Raw genomic sequence first — 20,752 nt, 5'->3', positions numbered from 1 at the left:
TAATAATATAATTAACCCACAAATAATTAACTGAGACATCTAAGCTCTCAACAACATAAGCGAGATAGAAGGATGCTGAGCTACAACTATGTATTTGCTCATCCAACATGTGTTCGACGACTTTTATTGCCATTGATAATAAGCAAGCCTTCGTCTACATCTCTACATAGATAACCTCGCTAAATGTCCTACGTTCATGGGGTAAGCTTCGGCCTTCAGATTAGATCCATAAGCCTTCACTGCTATCCTCATATTGACAGCATCTGTAGGGTGAAGCCCGTCGAAGAAGACATGGGAGTCGCGATCGCCGCAGGCACGCCCTCCTCTTCGGCACAGTATCCCTCTCCCGTCTTCCATGGCCGACGACAGCTCGCAGCACGCATCGCTCGTCTCCGAGAAACCTGAAACGAAGCCTCAGCAGACAGCATGCAGCATGCAACGCACGCAACTACGTACCGCTTCGAATGGGGTTGTTGATGATGTCTCTGATGATCTTGTACGAGTTGACGTACACCACGAAGGAGCCGGGCATACGTCTCCTCCGAGAGGCGTCGGCTAGCCGTCTCAGGTGGGAGTTGAAGAGGATGGCGGCCTCGTTCATGGCCTCGACGCAGCCTCCCTTGGCCGTGGGCACGTTCGCCCTCACCACCGGAACGCAGCCCATGGCTTGAATCGAGAACAGCACGAATTTCCTCGCCCCAAGATCGTAGAGCTTCTGCAAGACTTGTGATCTTGGTAACTAAGGATGTGACTCCACGCACTGCAGCTATGTGATCGTACCGACACGAAGGCTTTACCTTGAGCTGGCTTGACAAGATGGAAACCAGGTCGTGGGTGAATTCAGACAAGGTGGTGCTGTTCTTGGCATCGCCGGCGAAGTAATTGAGGAGGTAGTCATTTCCACCTGTTCCAACCACGAATAAATACTGGGAGAGGAAGCGGTTCGCGACGACGCGTCGGCTTCCGCCGTTACCAAGCTGAGCTTTCAACTCAGGCAGTGTTTTGTCCTCGAAGTTCCCTATTTGGCTGCTCAAGTTCATTACTTCACCCTGCAACAAGAAGCGATTACACGAAAAGTTACACTGCATTCGGTCAATCTATCACTCTGTACGGCAAAGAGAAGGCGCATACAAGAGATCCATCTTTGAAAAGAAGTCCATCATCTAAACCTCAGTAATAGCTTATCCTGACGTAATCTATTGCGACGATTATTAATCGTAAGTATGAATCTTACTACTGTAATATAAACCACGTAATGCGAGAGACATGCTGTGTTTGTGCATGCAAATGCACGTGAGGAAGGAGTTGGGCTTACGGTCAGAGAACCGGTGTGGTCGAGGATCCCGGAGCCACCGGAAGCGTAGTTGACGCCATGAACAATCCTTCTCCCCTTCGTCTTGGGGTCGGCGAAGGGCGGTATCAGCGAAGGAAGCATCAGAAGCTGGCCGAGGACGTCGACGGGATTTCTGCCATTGGAGAACCTCCCCGAGGGACCCCAAGGGAAGTCGATCCCGTAGGGCGAGTAATCTGCCCTCGCTTTCGAGTTCCTCAAGAAGTTGTTGTTCCCGTTGTCCACCAACGAGCTCCCGAACACAAACATCCCCTTCACTGCCGCCTCGTCGCCACCTTTGCACCAAGGAAGCAGCGGCAGTGAGGCGAAGGCCATGAAGAGTAGCCATACCGGTGTTTCCGCCATGGAAGTAGCAGCGAGTTTGTACTTCTGCAATGGTTTCTTCTTAGAGTGAGAGGGTGTGGGTCTTAAGATCGATGATTCAACGAGGTTGCCATATTGTCAGTTGCCCAACACGGAACTGTCAGCAGCAATGAAGAGATGGGCAGCAGTGGAAGCTAGCATGTACTTACTCAGTCTTGACACACTGGGAAAGCAGCTTTAAATGACAACAGGGTGGCCATTAAAGATCTTCTGACTGGTTTAGCAACCAGAGATCACGGAACTATTTCCAAGAGAGAGATGGACATGAGCTCTAGCTTCGGGGCAGGCATGCAAGGAGTTGTGGGACGAAGAGAGTGGGTGGTGATTAATGGATTGGCCTGGTGATCTCCATGTTCGCCATGCAGGCAGGCAGACGTGCAGGAACCATTCAATGGTGTGCAGTAGTAAATGCAATGTGTCGAAGGAGTAATTGCATCGTCCTTGTTGCTTCAGCAGGTGTCATCGTCACTTAAGATCATTTATTTGGGTAGGTTTCTCCGGTAAATGACGCTGGCTGACTAAGGGAATTCAGGTTCACGGACTGTAGAAAAGGCGGGGAAGGGCTAATGCTAAGGATCGGTAGGCTCATTCTGCAATAAGGTTGATGTTTTCTTTTTATGGACGATTTTCCTATAAAATATTTATATTTTAAATATTTTCGATCAGTGTTTTTTTTAATAATATTATCAAGGCTCGAGCTTGATTTAAGCTGAAATTAATAGTAATACACTTATCAGATCCTTATAAGTCAATCTTAATCTTTGCTCATTTTCGATGTGGGACTAATCAAGGGTGTTACAATAAGGCGTGACGAGTTTGACTCCATCTACGGATAACTTGATTCGAGTCTAACCAAAAGTTGCTAATAGTACACTCATCGAATCCTTATAAGTTAATCTTAATATTTGCTCACTTTCGATGTGGGACTAATCAGGATGTTACAAATATTCTTAATTTAAAAATACTTAAATTATTTTTAAAAATATTTATAAAATTTTAGTATAATATAATTTTTTGGTATATTATAATATTCTAACCATCACAATAAAATTACTATAAAATATATTTAAAAATATATAAATAAGTCAAATAAAGCCAAGACACACAAGACATAATGTGATATATGATTCAGATATATATTTATAATAATTCAAAAATCAAATCAAATCAAATATTGGTTTATTAGAATATACTGATAACCATAATAAAAATATTACAAATAATTTAAATAGACTCCTAACCTCTATCAAACTAATTATAAAATTAAAACTATGATATCATAATGATCAACGAATAATAATAACTAAAGAAGCACAATATGATATTACTTATAATATTTCTCAATAGCATTTAAAGTACCTCAATAAAAATATTATAACAGTTTAAAATTAATAAAAAAATTGAGATGTTTTTTTTTTTTTAATTTTGAGTAATATTCAAAAATAAAATAAAATGAGAGGTTCCGTCCTAAAATATAAATAAAATGAGGGGTTGAATATGATCCCTTATATATAAGACTTATACTGTCAACATTTTTAATAGATTTATAGTATTTTTGGTACCTTCATCAAAATATTATAATCTAATTAAAAAAATACTATATTCATAATAAAGGTAAATGGACTCAAAACTGGGTAAAAACTAATTCACCTAAATAAAATAAAATAAAATTTCAAATACATGTCTTAATTGATTTAAGAACACGAACAATTAAATATACAGATTTCTATGTCAATGTTTTTCACATATCTACCAAAATACTACAAAGATATTATCACAATTATTTATTTCATTAATTAAAATAAATGATCATTTTTGGGAAAATAAAAAATGGGGAAAAATTCGTTATTTTAAAGAATAAGACGATTTTTTTATATATATAGTTTTGAAGAGTTATTAATTTTATTCACAACGCGGCCTCAGTTTGAAAGAAATGATCGGCTTCGCGCTTCCAAGTATTCGACCGTTGGAGCGCCGTCTCAAATACGATTCGATTGCTAACCCCACCCAATTCTTCCCTCCGCAATTCGCCCTCCGTCTCTCGATCCCTCCTCGATCACCCGATGCCGATCGCCGCCGAGCCACAGCAAGCAGAGAAGGTAATCGATGGGGATCTTGGGTTTTCCAGGGTTCCTTGCAAGGGAATACTTTGACGGGTTAGGGCTCATCTTCGCTTCTCCGTCAGATGGGCCGCCGTCCTCTTTCTATCCCACGTTTGGTTGTCTATTCTCGTGTCTTGTGGTTTGATCCTCCTCTTTTCTTCGTGAAAGTTAGGTTTTCGGATTCCAAATGTCCTTCCCTATACCGTGCCCTCTTTCTTGATTCCTTTTCCCACTATGATTCTTGCGGTCGTCTCAAGAAAATCTAGGGGTTTTGTGCTACGGTGGTGGCGGCGGATTCTTCTATTTGTCTGTTTGTTAGATAGCTACCGTAATCTGTTCGAGAACATATTAGAGTTTCGTAGTTGGTTTCCAAATTGGTTTTTTTTTTAAATTCCTGTGATAATGATTTGCTACGATATGGATTGAAAGTTGCCAATAATCTATTAGATGTGGAGCGTCACAGCTTTTATATGATACAATCTCACAAATATTTGTGATTGCAGTCTCCTCCGAAGGTTTCAGCCGCGGAGAGGCGATGGAAGGTTGATGATTTTGATATCGGCAAGCCTCTCGGAAGAGGAAAGTTTGGTCATGTCTACCTGGCCAGGGAAAAGAGGGTATGAACTATAGAATCATTTATCATATGGTCCTCCCTTTCAAACTAATAAGCATATCATAAGGCCTGCATTCTCCATGGCATGAATACTTGAATTTCGTTCTTATTTGGTCGATCCGATGAATGCTCAAACTCACTACACAAAGAACTTCCCCTTGCCAAGGTATGATTTTTATTCTATTACAGCTAACTTTTAGTGTCAAACTGGAAAACAGAGTAACCAAATTGTGGCATTGAAAGTGCTCTTCAAGAGCCAGCTCAAACAATCTCAAGTCGAGCATCAGGTGCGGCGTGAAGTGGAGATACAGAGTCACCTCCGGCATCCAAACATACTGCGCCTATACGGTTATTTCTATGATGAGGTTCGATCCCCTTTGTCATTTTCTATGTTTTAGTTGAATCTTGTTTTGCTAACTCAATTGACTGGCTTGGCTTTACCGTTTTTACTGTAGGCTCGTGTTTACTTGCTATTAGAATATGCGGAAAAAGGTGAACTTTACAAGGAATTGCAGAAGTGCACATACTTCAGTGAAAGGCGCACCGCTACTGTGAGTTCTCTCGATAGTGTATGAGTTAAACTATAATCATTCCTGTTTGGGCTGAGATATTATTCAGTGAAGTTTGCTTTCTAGTCATCTAACTTCAGCTGTGTTAACTTGCTTTATTTAATGAACTTGAGCCTCCAACCTCCCAATTTTTTTACCTTTTGCTGATCGGTTTGTGTGCTAACCGTTCATCAGTACATTTCATCTTTAGCGCGAGCTTTGATATACCTCCATGGGAAGCATGTGATACATAGAGATATCAAGCCAGAGAATATACTGATCGGGCTTCAGGTAGATCTTACTTGGTACCTCACAGACAAAGTTTGAAGTGGTTATGAAGTTGAATCATTGTACAGGGTGAGCTGAAAATTGCGGATTTTGGGTGGTCAGTTCGCGCGTTCAACCGCAGGCAGACCATGTGTGGAACACTGGATTACCTTCCACCTGAAATGGGTTTGTCAACTTTTGTCATGATCAATTTCTGTTATAAATTTTTTATCTAAAATTTGTCTTTGGTCTTTTTCCTGCATATATATTGGCCACAGTGGAAAGTGCAGAACATGATGCTAATGTGGATATTTGGAGCTTGGGCATATTATGCTACGAGTTCCTTTATGGGGTTCCCCCATTTGAAGCAAAGGAACATTCAGATACATACATAAGGTAAGCAAACAAAATGTGCCTGGTTTAAATGCTTCGCGAACAATATTCTGTTTAGGAGCGGAAGTACTTTGCTTACTGGGCTAAGATTTCATAGACACTGAAATCTTAAGTTGCTCTTAAGCTAATAAAAGAGAGATAATCGTAGATTTGTTGCTACATTCAAAATTTTTGTTCACAAAGAAATGAAAGTTGTTTGCTTCTAGCCAAAAAGAAGAAAAATAAGTTGGATGAGGCATACCTCCTCCACTTTGGAAAAATTTTAATCAATGTTAATCAATGATTCTAAATCTGTTTCACTATGAGCATGACAGCCCATGTTAATCAATGACCAAATGTATTTAGCTGGCTATCATGTGCTAAATTGCATCATTACCAATCATCATAGATATAAGAAGTTTATTGGTCAATTTTGTGGGCTACGCTGACATAAGAAGTTTATTGGTCAATTCTTCAAGTAATCTTATTTTCAAGTTTATCTGTCATATAGAAGATCAAAGCAAGTTCTGTATCACTATTTGAACTGGACTGCTGTTTACATTGCTGATTCAGGATAGTAAATGTTGATCTCAAGTTTCCCTCGATACCAATTGTTTCTCCTGGTGCAAAGGACCTTATCAGCCAGGTTCTTGATGATCTTCCATGTCTTTTTATTCCAACTTTTCCCTTTTTTTAGCTTCCACATATTACATATTTTATTCCCTTTCGTCAACATGAGTTTACATCTTCCGCAGATGCTTGTCAAAGATTCATCACAACGACTTCCACTTCACAGGCTGCTTCAGCATCCATGGATTGTCCAAAATGCAAATCCTTCGGGTGTTTACAGCGTCTGACCTGTGGTTCTTTGCCAATTTGGATGCCACTACATTTCTACTTTCATTCTGGAAGAATCTCTGGGTTAAAAGTTAGAGAGAGAGAGAGGATTTCACCTCCTCTTGACCTCACACACCCCATAGCACGAAGTAATTACCATCAATTCAGGGACTTTCTGATGAGGAAGAAAGGAAATACCATGGCAGATAAATAAATCTGTCTGTTTGCACTCTGTAGGCATCTGCTTCTCAATTTTTGCATTTTTTTAGAAAATATTTTTTCAGATTTGTGGAACCTACTTCACTTGTTTTATATTAAATCTTTTATATCAAATTAATTCTTGAATTATAATTTTATATTAATTAAATTAACTCATCATTTGTTGTCATTGGTATCCAGAGATTTTCCACATAAATATATCAGTTACTGGTTCAAATTGATTCTACAAGCTTTTAACTATCCAAAATCCATTTAAAGTTTTCCAAAAAAAAATATATATTTTTTTTTTGTTTTTACTGATTTCAATTGACTAGTTAAACTATTAATAATGATAATGATGGAAGGATTTGATCGGCTAAATCTCATATTTTAGGGACTATCATTGCATGTATTTTCTACTTGGAGAAATGCCATTGATCATGAAGGAACAGATAGCCTAAACTTGTGCAAGAAATGTCATTGTTCTTAATAAAAATCCCTAATCTCGGAAAATAAAATATTAGTGAGGACCATTGAAATCATTAGATCACTTTAAGTCTAATCAACCCAATTAATCCACTAACAACTAGTTATAGAGTTTATTGAAAGAATTAAAAACCCTTTCAATTCTCGGTAAAAGAAGCTCCTTTAATTTCTGAAATATTTTCTATCAGAAAAAAAAAGCATATCTTTAGCTACTATGATCAAACATAGGGAACATTAAATAAATACTACTCTTATCTCTAAGGAGAGATCTTCCTATGTCTAGTGAGGAGGTTAGGTGTTCCGATGCAAGCATCTATCTAGCACACCCAGATTATATAATTCATTGAATGAAGAAGTAAAATTAAAAATACTATTTATTTTTGATATATAATTTCGAATGATACCATCCGGTATGGGACGGTACGTACCGGTCCGACTACATATCAGTACGCGGACTACTACCGAAAGGATCGTGCTATGGTATTACAGTAATATACGGAAGCAGTGCTACAGTACTACAGTAAGAGAAAATCATCACTCGTTAAGCCTTGGTGTACGGTTCGATATACCCCCGATGTATCGTTCGGTACGTCGATACCGTACCATACCGAGCCAACCTCGAAACACCACCGATATAGTACGGTATTGCATACCATACTTAATGACTTAGAAAGTGAATGGACCAAATTAAATATTTCAAGAATTGACTATATAATTCATTTATAATCTAAAAAAGCAAAAGTGGTATCTCAAACTGAATTTGCTATGTTTACCATAAATAATTTTAAAATAACATAAAACCATAATGATGAAGAACTTTACCGATACATATACATATATATATATATATATATATATATATATATATATATATAAATCAAGGAAATAATACTTTGTATAGATTTTGACATGTTTAATGTATTTATGCATGTATAAAGGTATAAAGCTGGACTATATACACGTAACCAATGTCCCTATAAGATGGCATATGGACATATGTCAGGCTCGTTACTCGATATTTCTCGCGACCGCAGCCGCCCCTCCACTTCCGTTCTCGAGGGGTGAATCGACAGCATCGCCCGAAGACGAGAGAGTAGTGGGAAGAGGGGAGAGGGAGAAGTGGTGAGAGAGAGAGAGAGAGAGAGAGAGAGAGAGAGGCTCCTCCTCCTCCTTTATTTCGCGATTTTCGAGAAACCCTATTTCATCAGCGATCACCGGGGTCTCCTCGTCGGACCCATTCCTGTTCCATGGGGTCCGTTATGTCCTCGGGGGGGTCGCCTTCCAAAGGCAATGCCGCTCTAAGCCCCGTGGTGCTCAACGTCTACGATCTCACCCCCTTGAACAACTACGTGCGGTGGCTCGGCATCGGCATCTTTCACTCCGGCATCGAAGGTGAGTGCCCATATCTCCTGTTTCCCTAAAATGTTCGATTTTAGTTCTTTCTGTAAGATGTTGCTGGTGAATTAGATAGCTTGTGTTGAATTAGGGCTTGCCTTCTTGGAACCGATGTTGAGATTCAATGTGTTTAGTGGAGCCCTCGCGATCGGAAGGAGTTATGTTTCTGAATTGGGATTGTTGTCGCATTTTTCAATTTTGTGTCATATGATAAAGCAGTTAAAGTTGATTTGGGGAACTTTAGATTCAATTGAATATCTAGAAATCGGGCTACTGACGATAGGAAATCAAGAACTGGATGGACGAGAATATCTGGCTGTACAGATTTAATGGTCTTAATTCTGTTACACATATTCTTTGTGGTGGTACTTGGGAAATGGAGTTTCACATTATTACCAGATGCAACATACGGGTACAAGTGAAGTTAAAGACGAATTGAAGTGAAGAAGAAGGTAAAGGAAGTGGCTTGTAATTTTCTTCATTGTGATTGCTGTTGGAGCAGATATAAAATTACTCGTAGTGGATCTATTTATTCAGGATTACTACATTCCTTAAAACATCATGATTAATACAAGTAATTCTTTAATCACAGTTAGGAAGCAGTTTCCACAACCTGTTGGATCCAGGATAAATAGGATTAGCATCTGAAACCAGTATAAACAGAGCCAGGAGAGCAGCTTTGTTCATGTCCAAGTTCTTTTTTTTTCTAAGCTTAAAATACATCGATTAGGATGATTTTCCAGACAAGATTTCAATTTCTTCTTGGCAATGTGTACCAGAAAACTTGAAAATTAGGTTCCTTTGAAAAATTGTTTCTGGTACCTAAAGGTTTTGTGGATGGGTAATTTTATCCTGCAGCATATGTTCAGTGTTGACACCATGGAGAGGCTATATACTATCTATGGATGTACCAGTTGATCACATGGCCTTATCTTTTCTAGGACGAGAAGAATGGGGACAGATATATAGTTCTTTAAGCAAGAAAGATTAAGAAATTTGCAAAATATTCCCCTTTCCAGATTTTCAAGTCTTCCCATATAATCTTATCATGTTTTAAGTCTTTCCAGATTATCAAATATTTGATTGAATGTTTTATTAATAAAAATAAGTGGCTATTTTAAATGGCAATCTCCTGTCATATACAATTGTACACATAATGCAAGGCATGCTGTTGTGGTAAATATTTGCCATGCACTTTATTTTTACTGCTGATTCATTCTGCTACAACCTAAGCAGTGAAATGATAAGAAGCTGTGCTAGTTTTAGTAGGCAAAAATATCTCAATTTTGTTTCATATTGATAGGGTAAATATGCAATAATCACATTTAAAATTAACCACACGAAGGCTCTAATACGAAGTATATTGACTGAGTAAGTCTTTTGGCTCAAATAACTTGCGTAGAGTGGGAGTACTCTCCTTAGGTTCGATTAACTGGTTCAAACCAAACTGAATCAATTTTAATTCAAAAGATATCAGTCTGATGAGTTCACTACCCCTAGCCCTTAATTGATACAAACCAATTAACTAAACCATCCCAAAGGTCTAATTTTACAAATGATGTGGGTTCAATTTCACAAATCTTGTCGTGTCGACTGAATTGGATCAAGATTTTGATTCGGTTCAATTGAACTGAACCGGTTCATTTGAAAATAATTTTTAAAATTACTTAAAATTATAAACCAGTTAATCGGTTAACTGAACCATATTAACCGTGTTTGAATCGGTTCGAGTTCGAACTACATTACTTTAATCAAACCGAACCGAAAAAATTTTCAGTTTGGTTCAGCGCTTAACAGTTTGGATTGTATCTGTTTAACACCCATAAAATCACGATCAAGATCATACAATCATAGAGAGCCCAGTCACTTAAAAGGGAGTTATCTCGGTTGTCTCACTATAGCTTGCGAGTTGATTGGTTGACTTTATCAATTTGTATGAGTCAGACTGAAATAATGTGTCATCTTTCTTTTTTTTTTTCTTTTGTTCTTTTAATCTAAACAATCACCTCCTCTTCCTATGTGATGCAACACGGTTTTAATTTATTTTTATAATAATTTTTTAGTTTACAAGTTATTATGTAAATATTTATAAGTTGTCAAATGACAATATCTTTTGTTCCCTTATGTTAGTTACCAAAATTGCCTAAGGGAAAGGGAAAAAGGGCAAAGAAAAGAAGGAATGAGACAAATCTTAGGCTTGATTGAGTTTTTTAAGGAAAAGGGATGGATTTAAATCTTGAATTTGATTTAAGATTTTGCTCTCATAAGGAAGTATCTTATGCCAACAATAACAAAGCCGTAAAATCCTAATAATCTGGGGTAGCTACGTTTATCTTTTATCACATTGAGATATATGAAAAAATAAAAATCTTATATTTCGCTAAGTCACGATTATTTAAATCTTATTTATAGTTTCTATCAAGGTTCGTAATACCGTACCGTACCGGTTTTTCGACCTGGGCTCGGTACCGGTACGGTACGGTATATCGAGCGGTATACCCAGGTGTGCCAAGTACTGTAGCACTGCTACAGTGCTACAGTGCACTCGGACCGGTAACAGACGGTCCGCGTATCGGCAACCTGTCGGACCGGTACGTACCGCCCGTACCGGGCGGTACAGTTCGGTACTACAGACCCTGGTTTCTATTATCATTTGAAAGTTACTTAAAAAAAAATACTTTTTATTAGAAAAAAAAACGATTACAACCTATGCTTGCAGCATCAACACTAAAAAAAGAAGAAATGGATCAGGCTATTGATCCATCCACAAAAAAAAAGGCTTTGCAGAAAGCGCAAACTTAGCCAACCAGTCTGCACACCGATTTGGAAGTTTCTTCTTATTAGAAAATTTTATAGAGAAAGATGCCTATCAGTTAGATATTTTATCAACAAGGAAAACTATTTGCCAAAACAAGCATAGAAATGCATCCTTCTTGAAGAAGGAAAAATGAAATGATTGATATGTTTTGATTTATATAATATAATTTTAATTCTATTTATTCCTTGTTATGATATTTTTTATTATTTTTCTTAGGGGTATACAAAAAAGAAACGAGATCGTAACGGGTATCAATCAATGAATAAACTAATAAGTAATTCTTTCTCCAAATCATACTTCCTTGGTTGCCATAGTAGATAGAAACAGATTGAATAAATTAAAACAGAGATAGATGAAAAGAGAACAAAGAAGCCACGAAAATGGAAAGGTAAAAAGTCACATACATACTTGGTTGCCATTGTAGGAGATACCTTGACTAGTGAGAACAGGTCCCTCTGCTTGATCTGTCGGGCAAGTGCTTTCTGAATTTGTTGGCAGCAAACAGCTGCTGTTCAAGAAAACCTAGACAGAGACTTGAAGAATCATAACTGGGGCTATTGAGTTCTGTTCCAATGTCTACATCGTTCACTGAAGCCTACAAGAAAAGAATCTTGTTCATCAAATTTATGTTTCATTTAAAACATGTGGTTTGCATGCTGTCATCCTCTTGAATAAGAACATTCCAAGCAAGGCTCCACCTTGTAAGATCAGGAATTTATGAAAAATATAATTACCTATGGAATGCTCATTCTTCGTAAATGAATTTTCTAGTTGAGGACTTAGCGTACCTTTATATGATGATCACTGACATCTAATTGCTTTGAAACAGTCCATGAACTGGAGTATGGGTTTGGAGCACATGATTTCCCTACGAGCGGTGTGTTTGAGGTGGAACCAAAGACTTGCCCGGGTTTTCTATATAGATGTTCCATTTTGTTGGGTCATACAAGTATGCCTCCATCTGAGTTTCAGGCATTTATAGAAAGCATTGCCACAGAGTATCATGGAGACACCTATCACCTCATTTCAAAAAATTGCAATCACTTCACAGATGATGTCAGCAAGAGACTGACAGGAAGACCAATTCCACTGTGGGTTAACAGGCTTGCAGGACTAGGTAATTTGGTATTAATTTCCTTAATAGTCTTTGCGCCTTCAGGATACATTTTTTATATTCCTGAAAGAGGCTTTTAGGTATGGTGATTTAATTTTTCTGTGTAGGTGCAATTTGTAATTGTCTACTACCTGAAAGCCTTCGTTTGCCAGCTGTCAAACAGATAGCCGAATACCAGGGTTTATCAGGTTAGTGAAGAAATGTGATCTTTGGTTACCTTGGCTAAAGCAAAGTTGTTATAAAGAATGATGATGATGCATATTAGTTGTATATATTATTAACTTTTTGTTTATCCTCTAGAGGATGGATCGGAGTTCTTGTCAGTGATCACCGCGACCACACATGATCCTCTAGAGAGTGATGATGCAGATCAAGAGAAATATCTTTTTTTGCGATCTGGTGGGGAGCAGCTAACTATCATGAAATCGGTCCCCAAGTGAAACTTTCTTAGCCATGCTAAATCACTAGAAGTTGGGGCTTCCCTTAACAATGGTGTACTATGGCGCCATTAGTGTTTCTGTAATCTTGCAGCAAAGTGATTCCTTTTTACCCTGTTTATATATTTATTTGTAGTAGGCTGCTAGCCTGCTACACCTAGTAATGGCGTTCTTCTTGATTTTCTGCTCATTCTTTTTCAGCTGCTTTTGTTGGTGTAAAAGTTTGCACCTGTAATTCTGTAATTTTTCAGTTGGATAATCTGTAGAAAAACTGGGAGTTTCAACTTTTGTGATGTCTGTCTTTGCATGTGTGGAAAAATTCTTTTTTACTGTTCCTTTTTCGTCACCTTCAATCCATTTCCTTCTTTTCTTCCACTGGACTCAAATATCTTCCACTAGAATGATATATTTCTGAATCCCAATTTTGCTTCTTAGAACTTGTCTAGTCGATCTTTCCTAGATGTAACCAAGATGATTTTTGGGAGCACATCATGCCGATTAGGAATAAATGGTGGTTCTCTTATTTTGTGATCTATTATATCAAAGAACAATGCTTGATGAACTAAGGATTCTTTGTTCAGGTGTTGGAGGGGGATTACTGCTTCGCAAGAGAGAAGTACCGCTGCTCCTCGTCGGTAATCATCAAGCTGATGCAAAAGAAATCATGATCTTTTTGTTTACAGATAGTAAAGGAGGTCTGCTGCCACATAAAAAATTACTACTGCTTCCTGGTGAAGAGGTTCTTCAACTCCTGGAATACTTGTTTGTTGCAGGCATATTACAAAACTTTGGTTAAAATCATGATCTTAAGAGTTGCCTCTGTATCTCCAGAAAAGAGATGTAAAAGAGTGGGATGTTTCCCGGAGATCCATTGAGAGCTCTCTCCTGCAGTCATCCACAAATTTTCAAGCTAACATCAAAGACTGGAAGAATGATCGATTGGAATACTAGATTGAGACTGAGCTTATTGTAAAAGTTGACAAGGTATGGAATTGTTTTCAGTTCACATAAATGCAACGAAAGATATAGCAACTATCAAAGGTATTTGATGCTGATGGATATTAATCAGGGATATATTTTTTTCTAAGCATGGCATGATGATATCATATTAAAATTTTGATCAATGTCATTTTGAGTTGAAATACTTCAATCAATAAAAGACATATCTTAATATTGGGTCACATAATCAATAAAATACAGAAACATTGCACCAGGTGCCATTATTGCTGCAACCATGAACACCTGCAGCTTCTGATGGCAAGACACCTTTTAAGGGACAACTCTGCCTCCTCCTATTTCTGTAAGCCAGCAGGTGTGGATGTACCATTTGATTCTGTTCAACTTTTTATGAGATGTGGGTCATGCAAATGCATGCATTTGGTGGAACAAAATGTTCCTTTAAGATATCAAACAATTGATCTTTAAAGCAACTTATATATACATATACATATATGTATATATGTATATATATATATAATGAATAAAATGTGATCTCTATGGAATTATATGTTTGTAGCAATAAAGATAAGATGCATAAATGGATGCACTCATCTTTGCTTTGAGATTGCCTATTATAGCTCATGTATGAAATTTATATGGGAAATTTTTTTTTATTTCTCTTCCCCAACTTAGATGGCATTATTATTATAGCAATTGATCCTTGTAAAACTTGAAATAATTTATGTATATCTTTGTATATTAAAATTTTATAGGATATCACTTCCAGTAATATTATAAAAAACACAAATTAAACACTACTAATTATAATTGCGAAAGAGCAATTTGAACTAAAAAGTTAAATTGCAAACATATTCTTAAAATTAGAATTCCAATATTTTCTACTCTGGCAATGGCATAAAAATCAAGAGATAAAAAGATAACATAAGTTAAATACAGAAATCATTGATTTCATATGTAGCAATTTTTGGTGCAAGCAAACAAGAAATTAAAGGTAATGATTTTCCTCTAATTGTGTCGAGAATTGATGGTCCAGATGTCTCATCACAAGTCATCATCATCACGCTATTACATCTTGTCCGTTCATTTATGTTAGTTCTTTACCTGTAACTAACTGCATGAAGCTTTGTTGACGATTTTTCTAAAAAATATTTTTATTTTGGATATTTTCTAAACAGTTATCCTTATTTTAATTTATTCAAATCATACCCCTAATTCATAAAAGCCCAAAATTTCCACCCTCTTACACCATCGCGTACTCCGTCGCCGCCGTCGCCGTCGCCGGCTGCCCCGCTGCCGCCTCCTCCTTGCACCGCTTTCGCTCCCTTTGACACGCCAGAGCCGTCGCTCGCAGCCCTTGCGCGAGGAAGGAAGGGGCGCGAGGGCTGCCATCGGCCTGCTGGCCGCGCCTGCACCTCCGCGCGTGGGCTGACCCCGCCTTCCGCCCCCGTTCGCGCGTGGGTTGGTCTCGCCTGTGCCTCTGCGCGCTGGCTGGCCCCGCCCACCGCCCCCCTCCCCTCCCTTGGCTGCCTGCCACTGTGCTCGCGCGACACACCGGGTCCGGCGAGGGCGCAGCGGCAGTGGAAGTGGGGTAGAGCGGAAGGGGTAATTTGGGTAGTGTATGAATTACGATGTATGATTTGAAAATAATTAAAATTAAGATAACTGTTTAGAAAATATCCAAAATAAAAGTATTTCGATGACACCCATCACTTGAGAGAGAAAGAGAAGAGAGAGAGAGAGAGAGAGAGAGAGATTGCAGGAGCAACAGCAGGAGAGGAGAAAGGGAGGGAGAGCGAGAGAGGATGTCGTGGCAAGCATACGTCGACGACCATCTGATGTGCGAGATCGACGGGCAGCATCTCACGGCGGCCGCCATCCTCGGCCACGACGGCAGTGTCTGGGCACAGAGCGCTTCCTTCCCTCAGGTCCGAGTTCCCTCGTTTGATCCCTATCCTGCGTTCTCGATCTCGTGATGGATAACGGGGAAGAAGGATCTGATGCCCGCTCTCCCCTTCGATCTGCCCTCTTTTTCGACTGTCTGTTTCTGAGCTCGATTGGAGTCTATTCGATTTGAGAGATCTGATGGTTAACCGCTAGAAAATGGATTCATTTATGCAGTTACTCCTTCAATCTGTTTTCTTTAGGGTTTTCGTTTCCTTGTCGCTTGGTGGATAGAGTTCTATTCGCTAGTGTCGGAAGCGATCATCCCTCGTTTCTTTCTGGAAGGAGTGTTCTGGAGCTTGGAAGATTTTCGAGCTTGTATGTCATGGAATCGGATGGACTCTGACAATCCTTTATTTGTTGACGAACATGCTTTTTCTTTGGATGTTTACATTAATCATATCTTCGATCTGCACCAAGTTGATCTTGTCTATCAGCTAGAAAAAAGAAAATATCTTACTTGCTGGTGATCCTTGTGGTATCACAATCTATCAACATATTAGTTGTAGAATAATCAGGTGATTGTGTAAGCGTCAGAAATTGATGGAGATTAGTTTAGTGGCCAAACGTTTCTAATGCACGGGTCAGAATCGGAGGGCTTTCGGTGCTTCCTATCATATGTGACTGTGGGATTTTTGTTTTACCCCTTTGATCATATCTGATGCGACCTAGGTTAAGTGAATAGATGAATTACAAGCATTGATCTTTTGGGACGTACCCATGTATGAATGGATGGATTACAGGTATTGATACTCTGGGAGGTGATGGGATGATACTATTCATGCCCTTTGATGCTCCACCATCAATTAGTGTTTTTATGAGTTTTGAGGTTGTTTTTGGTCATCCTTCCAAGTAAGATGAGGAGGAGCCCACTAGGGTTTGGTATTGTGTAACATATGGCACTTCCGAGCACCTCAGAGTCTTCACATGCTGGGGACTTTTATGTACTCATTGTCTAAATATGTTCAACCTACCAACAAGAAGAATCTCAAGAATGTGGTTAGCAGTGTTCTTCTGCCCTCAAGTGAAACTCTGATGTGCTTGGTAGCTTTTACATGTAGAGAGAGAGAGAGAGAGAGAGAGAGAGAGAGAGTTCATAACGAGAGGAACGGGGGCTGCTGAGTGGGAGGTCCCCTTCTGATTTTGTATGTTATGTTCATATCGAGATTTTACATTTTCTTCTTTTATAACACTTCACATAAATAATAAAAGAACACTTTTTGGCCTGTCAATGTATATTTATCTTGTTGCAACTTAAGAAGTTCAGATGTGGAACATTCTTTGTGTTTATATGTGGCATATCTAGGAACATAATAATCATGTTGTTCTAACTTAGCTAATCCTGCCCTTTTTTATGTTTGAATTGGATTTTTGTTGTATGAAAGCTGTGAATCATGGATATTTCATAATCCATGCCATCATGTAATCAAGACATATCAATTACTGATGTTCATTGGATTCTACATAGAAATGTATGTCGGATGCTTTGCTGAAGTTTTTTTAGTTAATAATTACAAAGAATTCAATACAGAAATAACCATAGATATTATCATACAAGAGTATGTTTAGAATCTGTGAAATGCAATTATATGTGAGCAATAAATTTTGTCATCATTTTAAGGGTGTATTATACCCTGTTATTTCAAGTCTTGCATTTGTGTGTGCCAATAATTACATATGCCTATCATTGCTTCATGACTCAAGTAAGAAGGCCTCAGTTCATTGCAACATGTAGAAGGGTTGAGAAAAGAAAGAGCAGGGGCATAAGAGAAGATATAGTGCAACGAGTAGATTTCTGTACAGTTATTTTCCCCTTGTTTTTAGTTGGGTAGAGTTTTAAAGAAAATATTTAGTGAATTAATCAGTCATTTCAGCTATCAGTTTTCTGGAAAACAATATGGAGCTTTAAGCAGTTCTTTTTACTGGACTGCCAACGTATGCATATAAGACAACAGACATGATCATGGTGTTGCACAGCATTGTCATTGTGTATATTTTGATATATATATCATCTGTTAATAGAATCATGTCTTCTCAATACAGTTTAAACCAGAAGAGATTACTGCAATCATGACCGACTTTGATGAGCCAGGGTCTCTTGCACCAACTGGGTTATATCTTGGTGGGACAAAGTACATGGTAATCCAAGGCGAGCCAGGTGCTGTTATTCGAGGGAAGAAGGTCAGTGGTCTATGTCATTCATGAGCTGAAATGCATTTTTGAATATCTAATTTACATTTATGTTTCTAATATGACCTATATACTTGCTCTGAAATGCCATTAAGAAGCCGCATAAACAGAAGTTTGAAAATTGCAAGCTGGCATTTCTTATTTAAGCATTTAAAATTCATCTGTTGTAGCGAGCATCACGAATAGTTTAGTCATCTTTTTGGACATTATCTTTCTGAGATTTGGTCGTTACCAATGGATAATCTATCAACTGGTTTTGGTAACACACTTTTAATGATTTAATATAGATTTGACCAATAATATTCTTTACTCTTATTATGTTCACTTTTAGAGCACATTTATACTTCATCTAAATATTGTGTAACACATCATCAACCAGTTCTCTATTTTGTTCACGTGACATAATCTTGGTATTATTGTGTAGGGATAAACTCAGCTATATTCTTCTGAAGTTACCAGTCCTGGTTGTTTTATCTAAAAATGGTCAAGTAGAATGATGCTACTTTTGATCTATTGGTTGTGTTGATTTCATAGATTAATTGATTATTAGTGTAATGTGCCATAACCAGATTCATTTTATAAACTCTAATGAGCACCTAGTTCTTTGGTTCAAAGCTCACGAGCATCAACAAGCATTCAGAGAGCAACCAAAATTTTTGTGTGTGTACTGATGACCTGATTTTGAATACTTTCTTTGACTTCTCAAACAATGACTTGCAGGGTACTGGTGGTGTCACTGTCAAGAAAACCAATCTGGCCTTGATCATTGGCATATACGATGAACCAATGACGGGTGGCCAGTGCAACATGGTCGTCGAGAGGCTTGGTGATTATCTTTATGACCAGGCTTTTTAAATTCGGTGTGGATGCATCCTATTTAGATATTTCCCATAATTCCTGGAACAGGCTTGCGATCTACCTGATATTTCCTTGAGTGCAATAAATAATCAGCTCGAAATCATGTTGGAAATTTGATGCAAGTCCTGTTAGTATCATTGTCATGCTAGGGTCAACATTTCTGTGTGGTGATGTGTGTGGAAGTTTTGGATGTAGATTTGACTTATATGTGCATGATTATGTATAGGTGATGATGCTGGTGACTTAGTTTGCACATGTCTTCCTCTCTGATTTATCTTGAAATCATCTTTGGTCTTTAGAAAGTGTTGCATTAAGATTACTATATGACTCTTTAATGTGGTATCTTTACATATCCTGGATTTGCTAGTCATGATTTTGACTGTGTCTTGACAGAATGATTTTAAGAATAATTGTATTTGTACATTGTAGACATTTATTTAGAATTTACTTATCTTGTAAATCACTGAACTATACTGTTAGTCTTGAAGTCAATATGTATCCGCATCGTGGAGATAGCTCGGAAAATGATAATCCATAGATAGATCAACAACTGATCTTAATTGCAGAGACAATTTGTCTTAGTTGCAGAGTCCAAGATTATCATTGAGATGAGGATCGCCAAGGCCTTGGCACATTGCTTGCGGAGCAGTTAGGAAGGACAATGGGGATCATGAGAAGATCGATTTTGGATGTGTCCCAAACTGTGGTCTCTCCTTGGACTAAGAAAGCCTTTTGGAAGCGAAGAGGGAGAAAATCCCCTTGCTAAGGTTGAATTCTTTGCTGTTTATAGACGTGGCTTCCTAATCGCTTGTGTTTGTTTATGAAAATATTTCTCGAGTATTTTCCGTTGCCATTGATTACGACATCGTGAATCTTGTTTAATTGAAGTTGTTATTTTTCAACGTTTATTATGTTTATGAAAATATTTCTCGAGTCATTCTAAGAAAAAACATTTTCAGTTACCATCGATTTTGACAGCGTGAGTCTTGTTTAATTGAAGTTGTCATTTTTCAACGCTTGTGTTTATGAAAATGGTTCTCGAGTCATTCTTGATTCAAAGAAAGAATATTTTGGGTTGCCATTGATCTTGACATCGTGAGTCTTGTTTAACTGAACTTGTCGCTTGTGTTTACGAAAATATTTCTCGAGTCAAAGAAAGAATATTTTCTGCTACCGTTGATTGTGATAACGTGAATAGTGCTTTTGGATGTGAATTTTGTTTCTGCTACTTAAAAGATAAAAAAGAGACTTCGACCTGAAAATGAAGTACTCTAAGCAACCATATTTGGGTATCTTGTGCTAAACATGTAAATAATTCAAACAAAGAAACAAACACATTCTTGGTCCTGCTTTGTGGTTAGCCCATATGCTTTGCATTGATCTAAATAATTGCACATTCTTCAAAGAGATAATCAATATATTGTCACCATGAATTTTTACCATGAATCATTACAAATTCTTTGATGTTCCGAGTGTGCCTGCATCAGTGATTTAAAAATACAAAGTGTGTGTCGCCCAAACAAAACAATATGTTTTGAAATATAAAAATATATAATATAATTAATAAATATGATTATATAAATAAAAATATAATATTAAATTAAAAATCTAAAGTATTAAGTTGCTCATCTTCTAATAACAAAAATGTCAAAAGAGTTAATACAACAAAGTTTTACATTAAATTTAATCATCATCGTAATCAGTATCGTCATTGTATAATCATCTTTTGTTTTTTTTCCCTCTAATCCATCTTCATCCAAATATGTTTCTTTCTCATTGACAATAGTAGGAGATGAACTTGAGACTTCGGTATATTTTTTTACCTTCATCATCTGTCTTGTATATGTTTGTAATTCTTTAATACTTGAGGCCCTTGTCACATCTACCCATTGTCAAGTTGTC

General features: G+C 37.7%; 4 protein-coding genes across 8 annotated transcripts; 3 read left to right on the top strand and 1 right to left on the bottom strand.

The window, feature by feature from the left end:
• Positions 1–93: 93 nt before the first annotated feature.
• LOC135613291 (GDSL esterase/lipase At1g29670-like) lies at positions 94–1,772 on the bottom strand. Its single transcript, XM_065110375.1, has 4 exons — positions 1,316–1,772; positions 798–1,049; positions 457–715; positions 94–401 (listed from the first exon to the last, which is right to left on the bottom strand). The coding sequence occupies exons 1-4, from the start codon at positions 1,694–1,696 to the stop codon at positions 163–165; spliced, it is 1,131 nt and encodes a 376-aa protein (XP_064966447.1). The 5' UTR covers positions 1,697–1,772; the 3' UTR covers positions 94–162.
• A 1,917-nt stretch (positions 1,773–3,689) lies between these two features.
• Positions 3,690–6,615, top strand: LOC135613275 (serine/threonine-protein kinase Aurora-1-like). The gene is made up of 9 exons (XM_065110374.1): positions 3,690–3,813; positions 4,320–4,433; positions 4,648–4,794; positions 4,885–4,980; positions 5,173–5,268; positions 5,334–5,430; positions 5,523–5,640; positions 6,190–6,262; positions 6,372–6,615. Exons 1-9 carry the CDS (start codon positions 3,778–3,780, stop codon positions 6,471–6,473), a joined length of 879 nt encoding a protein of 292 aa, XP_064966446.1. The 5' UTR covers positions 3,690–3,777; the 3' UTR covers positions 6,474–6,615.
• Positions 6,616–8,133: 1,518 nt separating this feature from the next.
• On the top strand, positions 8,134–13,941 carry LOC135609564 (deSI-like protein At4g17486). Of its 2 annotated transcripts, XM_065102953.1 has the most exons (7): positions 8,134–8,529; positions 12,180–12,238; positions 12,323–12,467; positions 12,572–12,652; positions 12,765–12,863; positions 13,483–13,640; positions 13,733–13,941. In XM_065102953.1, exons 1-7 carry the CDS (start codon positions 8,385–8,387, stop codon positions 13,850–13,852), a joined length of 807 nt encoding a protein of 268 aa, XP_064959025.1. In that variant the 5' UTR covers positions 8,134–8,384; the 3' UTR covers positions 13,853–13,941. The 2 variants fall into 2 exon arrangements, with proteins under 2 accessions (XP_064959025.1, XP_064959021.1); XM_065102949.1 differs by having other exon boundaries at positions 12,180–12,467.
• Positions 13,942–15,555: 1,614 nt separating this feature from the next.
• Positions 15,556–19,703, top strand: LOC135609549 (profilin-like). Of its 4 annotated transcripts, none has more exons than XM_065102934.1 (4): positions 15,567–15,786; positions 17,846–17,983; positions 18,713–18,818; positions 19,439–19,703. In XM_065102934.1, the coding sequence occupies exons 1-4, from the start codon at positions 15,664–15,666 to the stop codon at positions 19,501–19,503; spliced, it is 432 nt and encodes a 143-aa protein (XP_064959006.1). In that variant the 5' UTR covers positions 15,567–15,663; the 3' UTR covers positions 19,504–19,703. The 4 variants fall into 4 exon arrangements, with proteins under 4 accessions (XP_064959016.1, XP_064959006.1, XP_064958999.1 ...); XM_065102927.1 differs by having other exon boundaries at positions 19,433–19,703; XM_065102939.1 differs by having other exon boundaries at positions 15,568–15,786; positions 19,417–19,703.
• Positions 19,704–20,752: the final 1,049 nt, after the last annotated feature.

Source organism: Musa acuminata, chromosome BXJ1-2 (genome assembly GCF_036884655.1).
Source record: "Musa acuminata AAA Group cultivar baxijiao chromosome BXJ1-2, Cavendish_Baxijiao_AAA, whole genome shotgun sequence".
NCBI classification, from domain to species: Eukaryota; Viridiplantae; Streptophyta; class Magnoliopsida; order Zingiberales; family Musaceae; genus Musa; species Musa acuminata.
This window is presented reverse-complemented; position numbering and strand designations above follow the sequence as displayed.